Source organism: Triturus cristatus, chromosome 11, assembly GCF_964204655.1.
Source record: "Triturus cristatus chromosome 11, aTriCri1.1, whole genome shotgun sequence".
NCBI classification, from domain to species: domain Eukaryota; kingdom Metazoa; phylum Chordata; class Amphibia; order Caudata; family Salamandridae; genus Triturus; species Triturus cristatus.
Genome location: NC_140594.1, coordinates 302,611,583 through 302,628,366, shown reverse-complemented (window position 1 = coordinate 302,628,366; position 16,784 = coordinate 302,611,583). Strand labels below are relative to the sequence as shown.

Genomic DNA, 16,784 nt, shown 5'->3' with positions numbered 1-16,784 from the left:
CTTAATGTCATAAAGTTTACCCCACAAGTAGTCTGATCGAAACAACCCTAGTCTCTTTTCTGCACAAACTACACATGCAAAACCATCTTCACTGTGCATCTATCGGAGTTTCTTTTTCTGCTTTGGCATGCTTGTTTTTATAGAGGGTATGGGAAATGTATCTGTATGTAAAGAAGGATCTACTCTGTCACATATGTCTGGCGGTTGTGTGTTTTTGGAAGAGACTTCTGTTTGTCACATATACCCTTGCCGATCCCCAAATAGTGTCACTTTATCAATATGTTTGTGTCTGTGAGGATGTTTTCGGTGTAGCTAATATGTACTCTCTCTCTTCCACTTTTTCTACTTCTTTATGTGTCTTACTATAGTGTACCCCTCCCTCTCCACTCTTTCTGTCTTTCCTTCCATTCTCAATCTGTTTCTCCCTCTCTCCTTCACCGCCACTTTCTCTAATCCCCTCTTTCTCTGTCTCTCTTTCCTCTTTTTCTCTCAAATCATTAGGAGGTGAAGACACACCTCTTTAAAGAACACTACATCGAGGCGCAGTAAATAGTCCTCTTCCCCTCTCAGAACCCACAACCCTCTCCTAGAGTCACTCTGCGATTGTTCCTCTGCCTTTGACCCTGTACAGCTATGATACTTTTCATCTAGATTTACACATAGCAAATAACATACATATGTGAACCGCCCTGCTCACTATTTCTATTCCTCTATCTGTTTCTCTCTCTTCCACCACTCCCTCTCTCCTTTACCATTCTCCATCTATTCTTTACATCACTGCCTATTCCACCTCTTTCTTCCCTCTGTCTTCTGCTTGCATCCCCCACACTTTCCCTATCGCCTTGCATCTCTCCAACCCTTCATCATCTTTTCCTTTCATCCTTCATGATTCTCTTTCCTTTAGTTTCCCTCCTCTGTCATCCTCTCGGACATTAGTATATATTGACAATAGATGCCTTGTAACATTCTTTGGTTTTCAGTCAATCACCTTTTCAATACCATATCCCTCCATTTTGATTTCCTGCCCACTTTGTGAAGGCTTCGGCATTTGGTGGGAATTTTAAGAGAGACTATGATGACCAGGGAAAATGCATTTATTGTAGAATAGCAATGTGATTTTTGGCAAAGCCTACATCTATTTCTTTAAACATGTTTCCCACTGTTCTTCCAGCTTTTTTCTTCTTGCTTGCTTTCCTTTCTTACCTTTCTTTCCTGAATTCCTCCCTCTACCTCTTCGTCTCCTTTTACCCCTTCCCCCTTGCTCTTGTTTTCTTTTTCCTTCATTCCAAGCTTTGTTTTCCTCCTTATTGACCTATTGTCTGCTACTTTCCCTTGCCCTCTCCCTTTTACCTCCCTCTACATCTGTTTTCAGTTGTTCTTTTCCATATTGTCTCAACCTACTATTCTCTGTGTAGTCCTTTATGTAGTCTTCCTGTGTTCACCATTCCACCTCCACCCTATTTTTCCTCTTTTCATTCCACCTTTAATTTTCACCTTTCCTTGTCCCACTCTTTCATCACTTCCTTATTTTATAACTTCACGCTCCTTTCTTTTTCCTTCTTTCCTTTCCTCTTCCACCGTTCCTTCCCTACCCTCTTTTTCTACTCTCCATTTATCATCTTGACTTACTTGTTTTATTTGTAGAGTGCACAACTACCTGAAAGCCTTTTGCACAAAATTTAAAATCTAGGGGGCTGATGGATAAAAGGTATTTTGCGGTTGCAAACCTATGATTCCCAAAATTCGAGCGTACATCAGTAATATACCTTTTTACTTTGTCCAAACACTGTTAAGCATTGATAAGTCTTTCCAACTCACAAAATTACTTTTGGTAGCCTTTTCAAATCCTAAATAGGAGCGGGCATGAAAGGAACATCGCCATACTAATTGCGATTGGGAAGGGGATGTATCAGTAGTTTATAAATGCAATTGTGGTTGCATATCATGGTCTGGTGCCAACACATGAAAGAGGGTGGCATCTGATTTACAAAGGTGAAGCCATCCTCGGAAGACTGCTTCCCTTTGGGAATTGTGCTTCCCGGCTTGGAGGAGGGCAAAAAGCGATTCAGGGATGACTGCCTGCGCCTTCCAATGTCTTCCAAAATGAGGATTTTTTTTTTAAAGCATTACTGGTCCTTTTAATGCTTTTAAAATATATATTTTCCATTTGGGAATGCAAATGCAAGGGGTCACAAATTATGACCTGCCTATTTAATATTCCTTAGGTAGGCTATTTTGTGAACCCCTCTCCCCCACAAATGGATAATTTATGGTGCTACCCACAACTGTGTGTGTCTCATTACAAGTTGCATTCCTATTCACAAACTATTCATTGTGCAAATCGCACATCCCTGATTTCGAATGGCAATAGTATGTTTGGCCCCGAGGAACCTAGTCAAAGAATGGTGGAAAGTATCCCTGATGTCACAATCAAGGCTTTTTTTTCTGTCTGCAGAAAGCCACTATGCTGAAATAATCATAGAGAATAAAGAGCAGAGAGGCCTGGATATTGAATATGTTGCCTCCAGTATGAGATTTCTCGACAACTCTGGGTTTGCTGGAGTGCTTCAATAAAAGATGGGATGACTCAAAAAACTGAAGTAAAGAAATCCTGGTCAACGGCCTTTAAGGGCCTTAAGAGCAATGTATAGTACCTTGAATTTGATTCACTGCTCAATAGGAAGACAAAAAAATTGGACCAGGATTGAAGACATAAGTTTGGCCTTCGACGTATGTCAATAGGGTGAACTGCAGCATTTTGAAGATGCTGCAGCTAGCCCAGTAAAACCTTTGGAAGGCCCAGATAGAGTCCATAGCAATAGACTAATATGATCAGCAGCACAAAACTCCTAGCCAGGCTACAAAGAAAATCTGGTAGGTGGAGTAAGATTTGCTAAAGATTTATTAATTGAAAATGGCAGGGTACTACCTCCTCTCCTACTTGTGCATTCAGAGTCTAGCACAATACCAATTCTGCATTCATTTCCTAATGGAGTAATTAAAAGAGCAAGTGAGTTAAGCTAGAACTTTGGTGTCCAAAGGCAATACCTTCAACGAATCAGGACCTCTGTTTTATAACCATTTAATTATGGATGGTTAGTGTTCATCCAGATAGCAACGGCCTGGAAACCGGAATTTGAAAAGAGAGCTGCTTTACGATTAGTAGAGTTGATGGTTTGGGAAAAATTCTTATCTCATGATTGTCAATGAGTTGAAGTGGAGAGGACGTACCTGTTCCATTTCTCTTCCACATTCTGTTCTCTTATGCCGAGCATGCTCTTTCCTGCCGGTTTACTTTTCGAATTATATTTTTTGTCTTTCTCATAGTCATTATCTTTCTTTTCTACTGCACTCTTTTCTTGCCATCTGAACTTTATTATTTTCATCCCTCCAACCTTTCTTCTCTTCTGTCCTCTGCCCTTCCTTCACTTGTGGTCTTCTTTCTCCATACTCTTTGTTTCTCTCTTGCATTTTTTCCTTCTCACAGGTCCTCTTTCCTCTCTCTCCTCTTCGATTTGCCCTGCCCTCCATTTCACCACTCTCATTTTTGTCTTTACCTTCTGCTCTTGTTACTTGTCCGTTTACTTTTCTCTTGCCTTTTTTCATACATTTCTTGCATATACCTTTCATGATGTGTCTTCTTTCTGCAGTTTGAGAGGGTCAACTTATGCTACAATATTTAAGAAGTCTTTTCACTTGATTGATGAGCACATGATGTGCATTCAGTTTTTCTATTCCTCCTTCAGCTCTCACAATTGGAACACGTTATTTATGGGTACGAACGCCGTAGCTGATGCCATCGCGCAGAAGTATAGCACAACAAAGAGTCAAGTGCTGGATGATGTGAGTTTGAACAATGGCTTTTTACTTTCATGACTAACAATTCATATCCTATTTTGAGTGAGAGTGGAGAATGAGCCAAAAGCTAGAAGGTGATATCTCAACTAGCTCTGTACGGCTTCGCTGCACCTCTTTCCTATGTAGCTGAATGACCAGGTGGTCTTACACAGACATGTTTATTGATTACCTGATGTTATTTGACTTCATAGTTGTAGTGGAAATGTAGAACTGCCACATAAGTTACCGTTTGAAAATGATACTTCTCGTCTTAGTGAAATTGCAGACTTTGTTTCCAGTTAAGTTGGTTTTAATGTTAACCAAATTGTATGTGAAGAAACTTGTATTGACCTTCTAATCTGTGTATCTTTAAGTGAAATATTTTTGAATTATGATGATGTGCTGGTTATCCATTAAAAACTCACACAGAAAAGGAGAGGAATGGACAAATAAAGAATTCACCTGCTCTGTCCCTTACATTTTCTTGGGAATAGCAATGTCATTGCTTAAGGTAAGTCACATTGTAGCACGCCACGTCCAGCCGTCCTAGAAGCAGGAGCTTGTTGACATCACTCCACCCGAGGAACCCATGCTAGTAGTGTAGAAAGCTGGCTCTTTATATGATAGACCAAAAAGAGGTATGTTGTGTAAAGAGTCCAAAGCAAAACCAAAGGGGATGATGGACGGAGTGTTGAACATTGCAAGCACTCACCCCCAGTCAACTGATCTGGGTTTAATCCATCATCATTCTTTAGCTCATTCTGCCACCCCAGTTCAGACATGGCCATATGCAAATCAGTCTGACCCTGTGCCTCCTGGGGACAGTCCAGCCCGAACTGCCAAGCCATGTCTTTCCTTGACCGGAAACAAGCATCCTGGGACCGGTTTCTGGCTAATCAGCCGTCATCAGCCAGGCTAGCTTGAATCCAGTGGCAAAGTGAGCAAGGGACCCACGTCTGGGCATACCCTGCCAACTTAGGGCGAACAAAGCAAAACCAAAGGGGATGATGGACGGAGTGTTGAACATTGCAAGCACTCACCCCCAGTCAACAGATCTGGGTTTAATCCATCATCATTCTTTAGCTCACTCTGCCACCCCAGTTCAGACATGGCTATATGCAAATCAGTCTGACCCTGTGCCTCATGGGAACAGTCCAGCCCGAAGTGCCAAGCCATGTCTTTCCTGGACTGGAAACAAGCATCCTGGGACCGGTTTCTGGCTAATCAGCCGTCAGCAGCCAGGTTAGCATGAATCCAGTGGCAAAGTGAGCAAGTGACACACGTCTGGGCATACCCTGCCAACTTAGGGCGAACAAAGCCAAACCAAAGGGGGTGATGGACGGAGTGTTGAACATTGCAAGCACTCACCCCCAGTCAACTGATCTGGGTTTAATCCATCATCATTCTTTAGCTCACCCTGCCACTCCAGTTCAGACATGGCCATGTGCAAATCAGTCTGACCCTGTGCCTCATGGGAACAGTCCAGCCCGAACTCCCAAGCCATGTCTTTCCTGGACAGGAAACAAGCATCCTGGGACCGGTTTCTGGCTAATCAGCTGTCATCATCTAGGCTAGCTTGAATCCTGTGGCAAAGTGAGCAAGGGACCCACGTCTGGGCATACCCTGCCAACTTAGTGCGAACAAAGCAAAACCAAAGGAGATGATGGACGGAGTGTTGAACATTGCAAGCACTCACCCCCAGTCAACTGATCTGGGTTTAATCCATCATCATTATTTAGCTCACCCTGCCACTCCAGTTCAGACATGGCCATATGCAAATCAGTCTGACCCTGTGCCTCTTGGGAACAGTCCAGCCCGAACTGCCAAGCCATGTCTTTCCTGGACCAGAAACAAGCATCCTGGGACCGGTTTCTGGCTAATCAGCCGTCATCAGCCAGGCTAGCTTGAATCCAGTGGCAAAGTGAGCAAGGGGCCCACATCTGGGCATACGCTGCCAACTTAGGGCGAACAAAGCAAAACCAAAGGGGATGATGGACGGAGTGTTGAACATTGCAAGCACTCACCCCCAGTCAACAGATCTGGGTTTAATCCATCATCATTCTTTAGCTCACTCTGCCACCCCAGTTCAGACATGGCCATATGCAAATCAGTCTGACCCTGTGCCTCATGGGAACAGTCCAGCCCGAACTGCCAAGCCATGTCTTTCCTTGACCGGAAACAAGCATCCTGGGACCGGTTTCTGGCTAATCAGCCGTCAGCAGCCAGGCTAGCTTGAATCCAGTGGCAAAGTGAGCAAGGGACCCACGTCTGGGCATACCCGGCCAACTTAGGGCGAACAAAGCCAAACCAAAGGGGGTGATGGACGGAGTGTTGAACATTGCAAGCACTCACCCCCAGTCAACAGATCTGGGTTTAATCCATCATCATTCTTTAGCTCACTCTGCCACCCCAGTTCAGACATGGCCATATGCAAATCAGTCTGACCCTGTGCCTCATGGGAACAGTCCAGCCCGAACTGCCAAGCCATGTCTTTCCTGGACAGGAAACAAGCATCCTGGGACCGGTTTCTGGCTAATCAGCTGTCATCAGCCAGGCTAGCTTGAATCCTGTGGCAAAGTGAGCAAGGGACCCACGTCTGGGCATACCCTGCCAACTTAGTGCGAACAAAGCAAAACCAAAGGAGATGATGGATGGAGTGTTGAACATTGCAAGCACTCACCCCCAGTCAACTGATCTGGGTGTAATCCATCATCATTATTTAGCTCACCCTGCCACTCCAGTTCAGACATGGCCATATGCAAATCAGTCTGACCCTGTGCCTCTTGGGAACAGTCCAGCCCGAACTGCCAAGCCATGTCTTTCCTGGACCAGAAACAAGCATCCTGGGACCGGTTTCTGGCTAATCAGCCGTCAGCAGCCAGGCTAGCTTGAATCCAGTGGCAAAGTGAGCAAGGGACCCACGTCTGGGCATACCCTGCCAACTTAGGGCGAACAAAGCAAAACCAAAGGGGATGATGGACGGAGTGTTGAACATTGCAAGCACTCACCCCCAGTCAATTGATCTGGGTTTAATCCATCATCATTCTTTAGCTCACTCTGCCACCCCAGTTCAGACATGGCCATATGCAAATCAGTCTGAACCTGTGCCTCATGAGAATAGTCCAGCCCGAACTGCCAAGCCTGGTCTTTCCTGGACTGGAAACAAGCATCCTGGGACCGGTTTCTGGCTAATCAGCCAGGCTAGCTTGAATTCAGTGGCAAAGTGAGCAAGGGACCCACGTCTGGACATACCCTGCCAACTTAGGGCGAACAAAGCCAAACCAAAGGGGGTGATGGACGGAGTGTTGAACATTGCAAGCACTCACCCCCAGTCAATTGATCTGGGTTTAATCCATCATCATTCTTTGCTCACTCTTCCACCCCAGTTCAGACATGGCCACATGCAAATCAGTCTGAACCTGTGCCTCATGAGAACAGTCCAGCCCGAACTGCCAAGCCATGTCTTTCCTGGACAGGAAACAAGCATCCTGGGACCGGTTTCTGGCTAATCAGCTGTCATCAGCCAGGCTAGCTTGAATCCTGTGGCAAAGTGAGCAAGGGACCCACGTCTTGGCATACCCTGCCAACTTAGTGCGAACAAAGCAAAACCAAAGGAGATGATGGACGAAGTGTTGAACATTGCAAGCACTCACCCCCAGTCAACTGATCAGGGTTTAATCCATCATCATTATTTAGCTCACCCTGCCACTCCAGTTCAGACATGGCCATATGCAAATCAGTCTGACCCTGTGCCTCTTGGGAACAGTCCAGCCCGAACTGCCAAGCCATGTCTTTCCTTGACCAGAAACAAGCATCGTGGGACCGGTTTCTGGCTAATCAGCCGTCAGCAGCCAGGCTAGCTTGAATCCAGTGACAAAGTGAGCAAGGGACCCACGTCTGGGCATACCCTGCCAACTTAGGGCGAACAAAGCAAAACCAAAGGGGATGATGGACGGAGTGTTGAACATTGCAAGCACTCACCCCCAGTTAATTGATCTGGGTTTAATCCATCATCATTCTTTAGCTCACTCTGCCACCCCAGTTCAGACATGGCCATATGCAAATCAGTCTGAACCTGTGCCTCATGAGTACAGTCCAGCCTGAACTGCCAAGCCTTGTCTTTTCTGGACTGGAAACAAGCATCCTGGGACAGGTTTCTGGCTAATCAGCCGTCATCAGCCAGGCTAGCTTGAATCCAGTGGCAAAGTGAGCAAGGGACCCACATCTGGGCATACCCTGCCAACTTAGGGCGAACAAAGCAAACCCAAAGGGGATGATGGACGAAGTGTTGAATATTGCAAGCACTCAACCCCAGTCAACTGATCTGGGTTTAATCCGTCATCATTCTTTAGCTCACCTGGCACCCCAGTTCAGACATGGCCATATGCAAATCAGTCTGACTCTGTGCCTCATGGGAACAGTCCAGCCCGAACTGCCAAGCCATGTCTTTCCTGGACCAGAAACAAGCATCCTGGGACCGGTTTCTGGCTAATCAGCCGTCATCAGCCAGGCTAGCTTGAATCCAGTGGCAAAGTGAGCAAGGGACCCACGTCTGGGCATACCCTGCCAACTTAGGGCGAACAAAGCCAAACCAAAGGGGGTGATGGACGGAGTGTTGAACACTGCAAGCACTCACCCCCAGTCAATTGATCTGAGTTTAATCCATCATCATTCTTTAGCTCTCTCTGCCACCCCAGTTCAGATATGGCCATATGCAAATCAGTCTGACCCTGTGCCTCATGGGTACAGTCCAGCCCGAACTGCCAAGCCATGTCTTTCCTGGACCGGAAACAAGCATCCTGGGACCGATTTCTGGCTATTTAGCCGTCATCAGCCAGGCTAGCTTGAATCCAGTGGCAAAGTGAGCAAGGGACCCACGTCTGGGCATACCCTGCCAACTTAGTGCGAACAAAGCAAAACCAAAGGGGATGATGGACGGAGTGTTGAACATTGCAAGCACTCACCCCCAGTCAACTGATCTGGGTTTAATCCATCATCATTCTTTAGCTCACTCTGCCACCCCAGTTCAGACATGGCCATATGCCAATCAGTCTGACCCTGTGCCTCATGGGAACAGTCCAGCCCGAACTACCATGCCATTGTTCTGCATTCTGTCCATCAACTGTTGTTTTTGCATGTGTAAAGATTCCAGGTATTCCTTTTGAGTGGACAGGGGCCTGCTCTAGCAATCCCAAGGTGCTCTGTCTAGGGTAGTGAGGTCGAGCAGCATTAGGCTTATCAGAGAGGAGTGTTAGACGATTGTTGCACACACAAAGTCAATAAATGATGCACATACCCAAAAAGGAGATCCACAGGGGTGTGGCTTGGACGACACGGGGGATGTCTGCCTGAGTTTGCTGCTCCGTCCGATCGAGGGGAGAAGATCATGGATCCCGAGAGATGCAGCGAACTGAAAAGGTGTTAAGAGCACCTACATGCGTCGGAATGCTAGCAGAGGCTGCTGAGACACCCACGCCTAGAATAAGGTAGAAATATCGTGAAAAGCCCTGCACTACGACCACGGAGACAAGGGAGATGGCGACCAAACCGAAACTGAAACCTGGAGTTCAGTAAGCTCCACCGCCATCTCCAGCCAGACAGCGTGAAGCCAGCGATCGAGTGAGCCAGCGACAGTGAAGACAAGACCGGGACCAGGATCGGGCCGGCATTGATGAGATGAAGTGATGAGATGAGCGGTGAAGACGTGGAAGTGGGGGAGAAAAGAAGCTAGTCTGCGTGGCGGCACGCCCTGCACGAGCAAATAAAAAAAACAAAAAAAAAAACGAGGGTCAAAAGCGACCTCAATGGTACTGGAGAGTGCAGCAAAGGAGTACGCACCGTGTTGTGAGACAACGCAGGGGGTAGCGGCGGTCGCTATAAACGTGCATCGGAGCAGAGTCACCGCAACCAGACAAAGGAAGGATGGTGGAGCCTACGCGAGGTCCACAAAGCTCTGCAAGACAGGGAGCTGTTCCTCAGAGAGTAAAAGCGCCGCCAACCATAACCAGCCAGCACCAGTGAGAGTTTTGCACGCCCGCTACCACTGATACCACCGCAATCGACGGTGCAGGGACACCCTGGTAAATTGGGTGAAGTGCAAATACGAGGCGCAAGGTAATGGTGGCCACATGACGTAACCGACAACAAAACCAAAACCCCAGAAGCTCGTGCGAGGAGGTAAAAATCATTTTCGCCAGGAAAGCTGAAAAAAAGGGGTCACTGAGAGAGAGGAGGGTTGGGCACACCAGCGGTCCTAGCGTGAGAAGCGGTAAAGAAATAAAGGGGTGGGCTGAGAAGCAAGTAAAACAAGGAGCCCCACGCACAGCCCAGCCAAGTGACTGTGAATTTAAACTGAAGAGCATGCTGAGGGGCAAAACAAGGCATCTGCTGCAGACACACTAAGGGGGTCAAAGACATGGGAGCTGCCCGAAGTTCCGGAGGGGGCCGAAGACAAGGCGGGCTCATGCTTGGCCTTTCTCGTAGATATGGTCCCAAAGCTCACAAACCTAAAATTCGACCGTCAATTTGAGCTAGAGAGGGCCTCCAGGGTCCCCACCTTCAAATCCACAAGAAGGAGTGCGGCCCAACCAATATTATCCAAGCCTCTTAGATCACAGCACACGGAGGCCATCTTCAACTTTGCCCGTAAAAAACACCAGATATCATGGAATAGGCAGAAGATCATATTCACGCAGGACTACTCTAAACCCACGGTGGACAATAGAAAGGGTTTCCTTGCCTCACGAGACAAACTGAGGAAGAAAAACATACAGTTCTGGATTCAGGATAAATGACAGCGGACGTTCCCACATTTTCGCCGAGCCTAGGGAGCTGGCCAAATACCTGGCTGGCCCGACAGCCCAAGAAATGGAGACTTCACAAGCCGGGTCCAGCAAAAGGAGAGCCTCACCTGAGCTGGGGAGTGAATGAGCCTGCACGAGCCAGCACGAGCCGGCACAAGAGACTTGCAGCCTACTGCTACCTCATCAGCCACTATCTGCCTCATCAGTTACCTCACTAGCTACCTCACTAGCTACCTCAACAAGCTACCTCAATGCACACATTAAGTCTTCTATACATGCTGTCTTGCCCTACGGACCAACGAACAATCGCCGTCGGCTCCTTGACGCTCGACATTCGATGACGGCTTTCAACACAAGAGACAATCTGAATATCTTTTGTCCTGTACAGTAGCTGGGTTACCCTATAAAGTTGCAGGGGCAAGTGTTAAGGGAGGGGGGCATAACACAGAAATGGCACAACAGAAATGGAATAATGAGCAGCTAGATAACTCTAGACTCTCTTGGGATCATAGAGACATGGAAATACATATCAGCTAATCCTCGAGAGACGGGATGGCGACTCTGTCGTCCCACGTCCAGCATACGATGCTTTTGTAACCGGGGGGACAGGCGGGAAGGGGAAGGAGGGTAGTCGCTCAGCTCTTTGATTTCTCTATTTTCTATCTTCTTTTTCACTCTCACCTCTTTATCTACACAAGGGTTCTGGCAAGTACTGATAACCTACGTATTTGAGAGACCTAACATAGCTATCCACACAAATCCGAGACCCAGTCCACACGCAGCTTACAAGCGGCCGCTAACCATACCGCACGGGGTGCGTAGGGGGGGCAAGTACCACCTTCCGGCTCAGGCCCCAGAGATAGTATAACCGTGTGTTGGGTATCTAGAGTAGACTCACCAGACATGCCTTTCCATAGATAATGGCCCACAGTAATACTCTCAGCCTAGCTTCTGACTTTAATATGGTATCCCTCAATGTCAAAGGGCTCAACCACCCCCATTAAGCGCAGGAAGATCCTAGACTACTTGGCGAAAACTAAAGGAGCTGTAATCCTATTACAAGAGACCAAACTATCCATGGAGGATGCCAGGCTTGTGAAAGACAACTGGATCTCACAGATGGCTTGCTCACCAGCCGAAAGGAAGAAGCGAGTGGTCATCACACTGGTATCTAAAAGATCCAACCTATTACTAGAATCACAATACCACAATGAAGAGGGTAGACTTTTGATCACACATCTGAGAAGGGGAGAGGAGCTAATCCAGGAAGCTAACATATACGGCCCAAACACGGATGACCCAACCTTTTGGGAGGGGGTATCACACAAACTAGATAGCTTACCCCAGAACGACCTCATGGTAGTGGCGGGGGATTTTAATATCCCACTGGACCATATAATGGAAAGACAGTCATCCTGCCAATATCAGACGACGAACGCACACAACGCACTCAAAAATATTTGCTCTAAATTCAACCTTAAGGACCCATGGCGCCTCCTGCACCCAGACACTATGGACTACACATTCTACTCCAACCCACACAACTCGTACAGCAGGATAGACTGCATACTAATCTCAGGGCCCCACACACATCTAATAGAACACTCTGAGATAGCGCCTAGATTAGTTTCAGACCATTCATGTATTAGCCTAACGCTGAGCGGCTGTCACAATGAAACCGTACCCCGGAGGTGGCGGTTTAACAGCGACGTCCTAACAGCCCCCGTGAACCCAAAAAAGATTGAGGAGGCCATAACGGACTATCTCAGGCACAATGACTCACCGGGGATAAGTACTGCCACACTATGGGATGCCCTGAAGGCTACCATTAGAGGCACAATAATTGAAATAAAATCCAAAATAAACAAAAACGCAAACCTGCAGCTGACACAGCTCGAGCAGTACATTAAAAGCCTAGAAACGGCCCATGCCAGGGCCACTCAGGATACCAAACTCCTAGCAGACCTAACCAAAAAAAAGTATGAATACAACAAAATCCTGAGTGAAAGGGCGGGGCTGTGGTTTAACAAATACAAGGCCCTTAACCTATGCGAAACAAATAAAGCAGGGAAACTGCTCGTCTCCTACCTCAAACACAAACGCAACCAATTTACCATCTCATCCATCACAGATTCAAACAACAAAACCCCCACAAGACACAAAGACATCCTCAAGACATTCCAAGAGTTCTATCAGGAACTCTACAAAAACGACCAGACCATGGATCTAGAGGCATGCCCAAAATACCTCAACAGACTCGGTCTTCCACAACTAACCAGTGAAGACACACGGAGATTAGGACAGGAAATTAGCGTCGCTGAGATTGAAATGGCGGTCAAATCAATGAAAGATAACAAAGCACCCAGGCCGGATGGGTACACAGCCACCTTCTACAAGACCTTCCTAGAGCAGCTGAAAACTACCATGAAGCAGGTCTTTAACCACTGTGCAGATAGAGGGTCTGTGTCTCAATCCATGACGGAAGCCAACATAATAGTTATCCCAAAGGAGGGCAAGGACCATCTGTCACCCAAAAACTACAGACCCATATCCCTTATCAATGTGGACTGTAAAATATACGCAAATATCTTAGCAACCAGACTCAACTCTGTCCTACCCAATCTGATAAGCAACTCCCAGGTGGGTTTCCTACGTACGTGGATGTCTAACGACAATACTAGACTTCTCTGCCACATACTGGAGCATAGCCACAAAACCAGAGCCAGCAGTAGCCATTACTCTTGAGAAGGCCTTTGACAGAGTCTCCTGGTCCTTCCTGGAGCGATGCATGCAGTCTTTCAACTTAGGGGAGGGGTATACACGGATGGTGATGGCCCTGTATGGGGACCCAAAAGCCCGTATTGTCATTAACGGGTCACTCTCTGAACCACTCACACTACAACAAGGCACAAGACAGGACTGTCCACTGTCCCCCTCGCTATTTTTGCTGTCACTGGAGCCCCTGATCCGAGACATCAAGATAAACACGAAAATAAAATGGGTGGATGTTAATGGAGTGGAAATAAAACTTGCTTGCATACGTGGATGACATACTAATAGTAACGGAGCAACCAAAGAACTCAGTTGAGGCCCTGATAGACACCATAGGAGAATACCCCGGGCACTCAGGATGCAAGTACAACAGGGATAAATCAGAATGCAAACCACTGAACATCCACTGCACTAGGGAAATCCTAGGGGGGTCAGGTCTAGTCTGGCAAACAGGATTTATCAAATATATAGGTATACACTTTGGGTGTGACTTAATGAGTACACTAGGCCACAACGAGAAACTATTGCTAGAAAAGATAAAGAAACTCCTGGAGGCCTGGTCCCCAAAATTCATAACGTGGTGGGGCCGAATTGAGACGATCAAAATGATGATCACCCCAATGATTAGCTACCTGATTAGCATGCTCCCACTCCCACTCCTACTCACAGATGACTTTCACCGCAAGGTAGACATCATGATCTCTAAATTCCTTTGGCGAGGGAAGAAAGCGCGAATAAGCATCAAAAAACTAAGATTAGAGAAAAAACTAGGAGGGGCAGACTTCAGAATATTCCAAGTTGCGTTTCTGGCAAGGCAGGGGTCTTACTGGATATCTCCCCCTAAAGGATACACACCGGCCTGGCTACAAGTAGAGTGGGCCATCCTGAACAACCTGGACCCCCTGGCGCTATTAACAGCAAATAAACATACTCACGCCTCCAGGTCCATCTTTTAAAACACATAAATTGCCTTACTAAAGATAGATAAGAAAATGGAGAGCAGCCTCAGGGGCTCTAAGTTGGAGTCACTCTGGGCCAACAGTAGGATCCTATACAAGGGGAAATTCCTAGCCTTCGATACATGGATAGAGAAAGGTATTCACCACCCATACCAACTAGAAGATGGGGCATATCCCGTCACTTTTGCAGATCTGAAGTCTAGGCATAACCTAACAGACATTGATCTCTACAGCTTTTTGAAAATCAAAACGGCCCTGTCCAAAATCAAAATATCGCCCACACAGCCGTCAATCACCCAGTACATGGCACACGTAAACAGACTAGGACACCAGGTCTCACACCTCTACAAACTCCTACGCCCAAAATCCACCAAACGTAATAATAAGACAAGTAACTATTTGGAAACACAAACCAAAAACACACTTAATGAACAAGAACTGGCAACACTATGGACCCTGGCCTCACGCAATAAAATCTCCCTGGTGCTCTCACAAACAAAATTCTGGCTACTCCATAAGGCCTTCTGGACCCCGGCACGCTTATTCTCACTAGGTCTCGGGGATAATGCACTGTGGCAAGGAAAAAGGGGACCTAGCACACCTTATCTACCAATGCCCATCTCTCAAAATATACTGGGAGAAAATCTTTGGTTTTATAAATATGGTACTGGGCTGTACACTAACAACTGAATTTTTCTCCCTCGCCACCGCATTTATGACCGCAGAACTAAGATCAGAGCACGATAAGGACCTACTAGATCTGCTGCTTATCGCAGCAGTGAAAGTGGTACTAGCAAATTGGAAAGACACCAATAGGACCTCATACAAAGGCTGGTTCACCTGGATTACGCACCTCAGAGGTGCGGACAACATTGCACTACAGAACTCACCCTGGAAACCAGCAACCAGCAACCAGAGGGATGTGGAAGTCACTTGACACATACCTAGACTTTTACGAACCCCCGTGATACCCCCCAAGAAACCAATTCTTCTTGGCGGTACACCCCCTGACCCCTTTAAGGGCGGTAAAAAGAACGTAATTGAGCGCTATCACTGTGGCCCTATGGTTCGGTTGGACTAACTTGTCTCCCTACCTCGTCACAAGCAAGTCAGTGATGTGACGGCTTGATCAGGCGATTTTAAGTCTCATAATTACAGAGCCTCCCTTGTGCCCTTCTCTCGTGCTTTTTTCTATCACCTTCTTTCTTTCTCTCTCTCTCTCACTAAGCCACGTCAGGTAGGGTTAGCCAAGCATATGTTTTGATGTGATTGTAAACACTGTTGTACAAACTACGAATGGCTAACCTTGTAACAGAAATGCTGATGTCTTTGTATATATATTAAAAAAAAAAATCAATAAAATACTTTGAAATTTAAAAAAAAAGGAGATCCACACCAATTTAGAAAAAAAGAAAACATTTTTATATATATTTTGAAACCAAGAACTTCGTAAAGAGGTAAGTACTTTTTCATAATAGACTTTTTACAGTTTTAGCTATGTTAACAGTGCGTTTTACGCATAATGCTTTCCTATGGGAGAAAGAACATTCACTGCATACATATACTTGCAATACTTTTCCACGAGACCCCTTTTGATTGTGAGGTGGTAGAGGGACAAGGACCAAAGTTCCACCAGTCTTATCTGCCCTGGTGAGTCCAGGTACAGTGGCCTGGGTTGGTAGCCTTGCATGCTATCAATCAATCAATCAATCAATCAATCAGGGATTTGTGAAGCGCACTACGCACCATGAGGGTCTCAAGGTGATGAGGGGGGGGGGGGTCGTTTAGCTCCAACTCACCCAAAGAGCCAGGTCTTGAGGCTCCTCCTGAAGGTAGAAGCTGTGCAGTAGAAAGGAGGGGGGCACTTGAAAATAAGTTGCAAAGGGGGACATGGTGACAAGTCCATGAGCTCCCAACTGGGGGCTCGAGTCGTGAGGGTTCTGGGAACATGGGGAGCAGTCAGTTTCCTTAGGCCTGGGCCATGCAGCTTGGGTGCAGAGGCTTTGTAGTTGGCTGGCTCTTATGCATCAAGGCGCTCACTGTTGTTGGTTAGGATCAGCAAGGGGGACAAAAACAGGACAGCCTAGCCACTCTCAGTGCTGGCCTCTGTGGTGCTGATGTTTCTGGTCGGCTGGTCGTCCATGATTTCGTTGGTGTCTGGACAGGACTTTCAACAACTTTTGGTCGCAGCAAGGTTCCGGTACCCTAGGTGTTGTTTCAGGGGGCCTCGTGGAAGTCCTGGCATCATCAGGCTTGGCAAGAAGATGGATCTGATCTCCTTGAGTGCGCTGACCTTCTTCTGGGCGGCTACTACTCTGTGGACCCGGTGGACAGCAGCTTCTTTAAACCTTGATTGCAAGCCATCCTGTTTGGAGAAGGTGTAAACAACTCCTGCCAGAGCAGGCATTGTTCC

The 16,784-nt window shown here is 46.9% G+C and overlaps 1 protein-coding gene across 1 annotated transcript in view; it reads left to right on the top strand.

The window, feature by feature from the left end:
• Window positions 1-16,784, top strand: part of RBM19 (RNA binding motif protein 19) — a 420,351-nt gene that overhangs the window by 60,788 nt on the left and 342,779 nt on the right. The window contains exon 13 of the mRNA XM_085635231.1: window positions 3,747-3,843. Within this exon, the coding sequence (XP_085491357.1) occupies window positions 3,747-3,843 (97 nt within the window). The remainder of the gene's footprint in view (window positions 1-3,746; window positions 3,844-16,784) is intronic.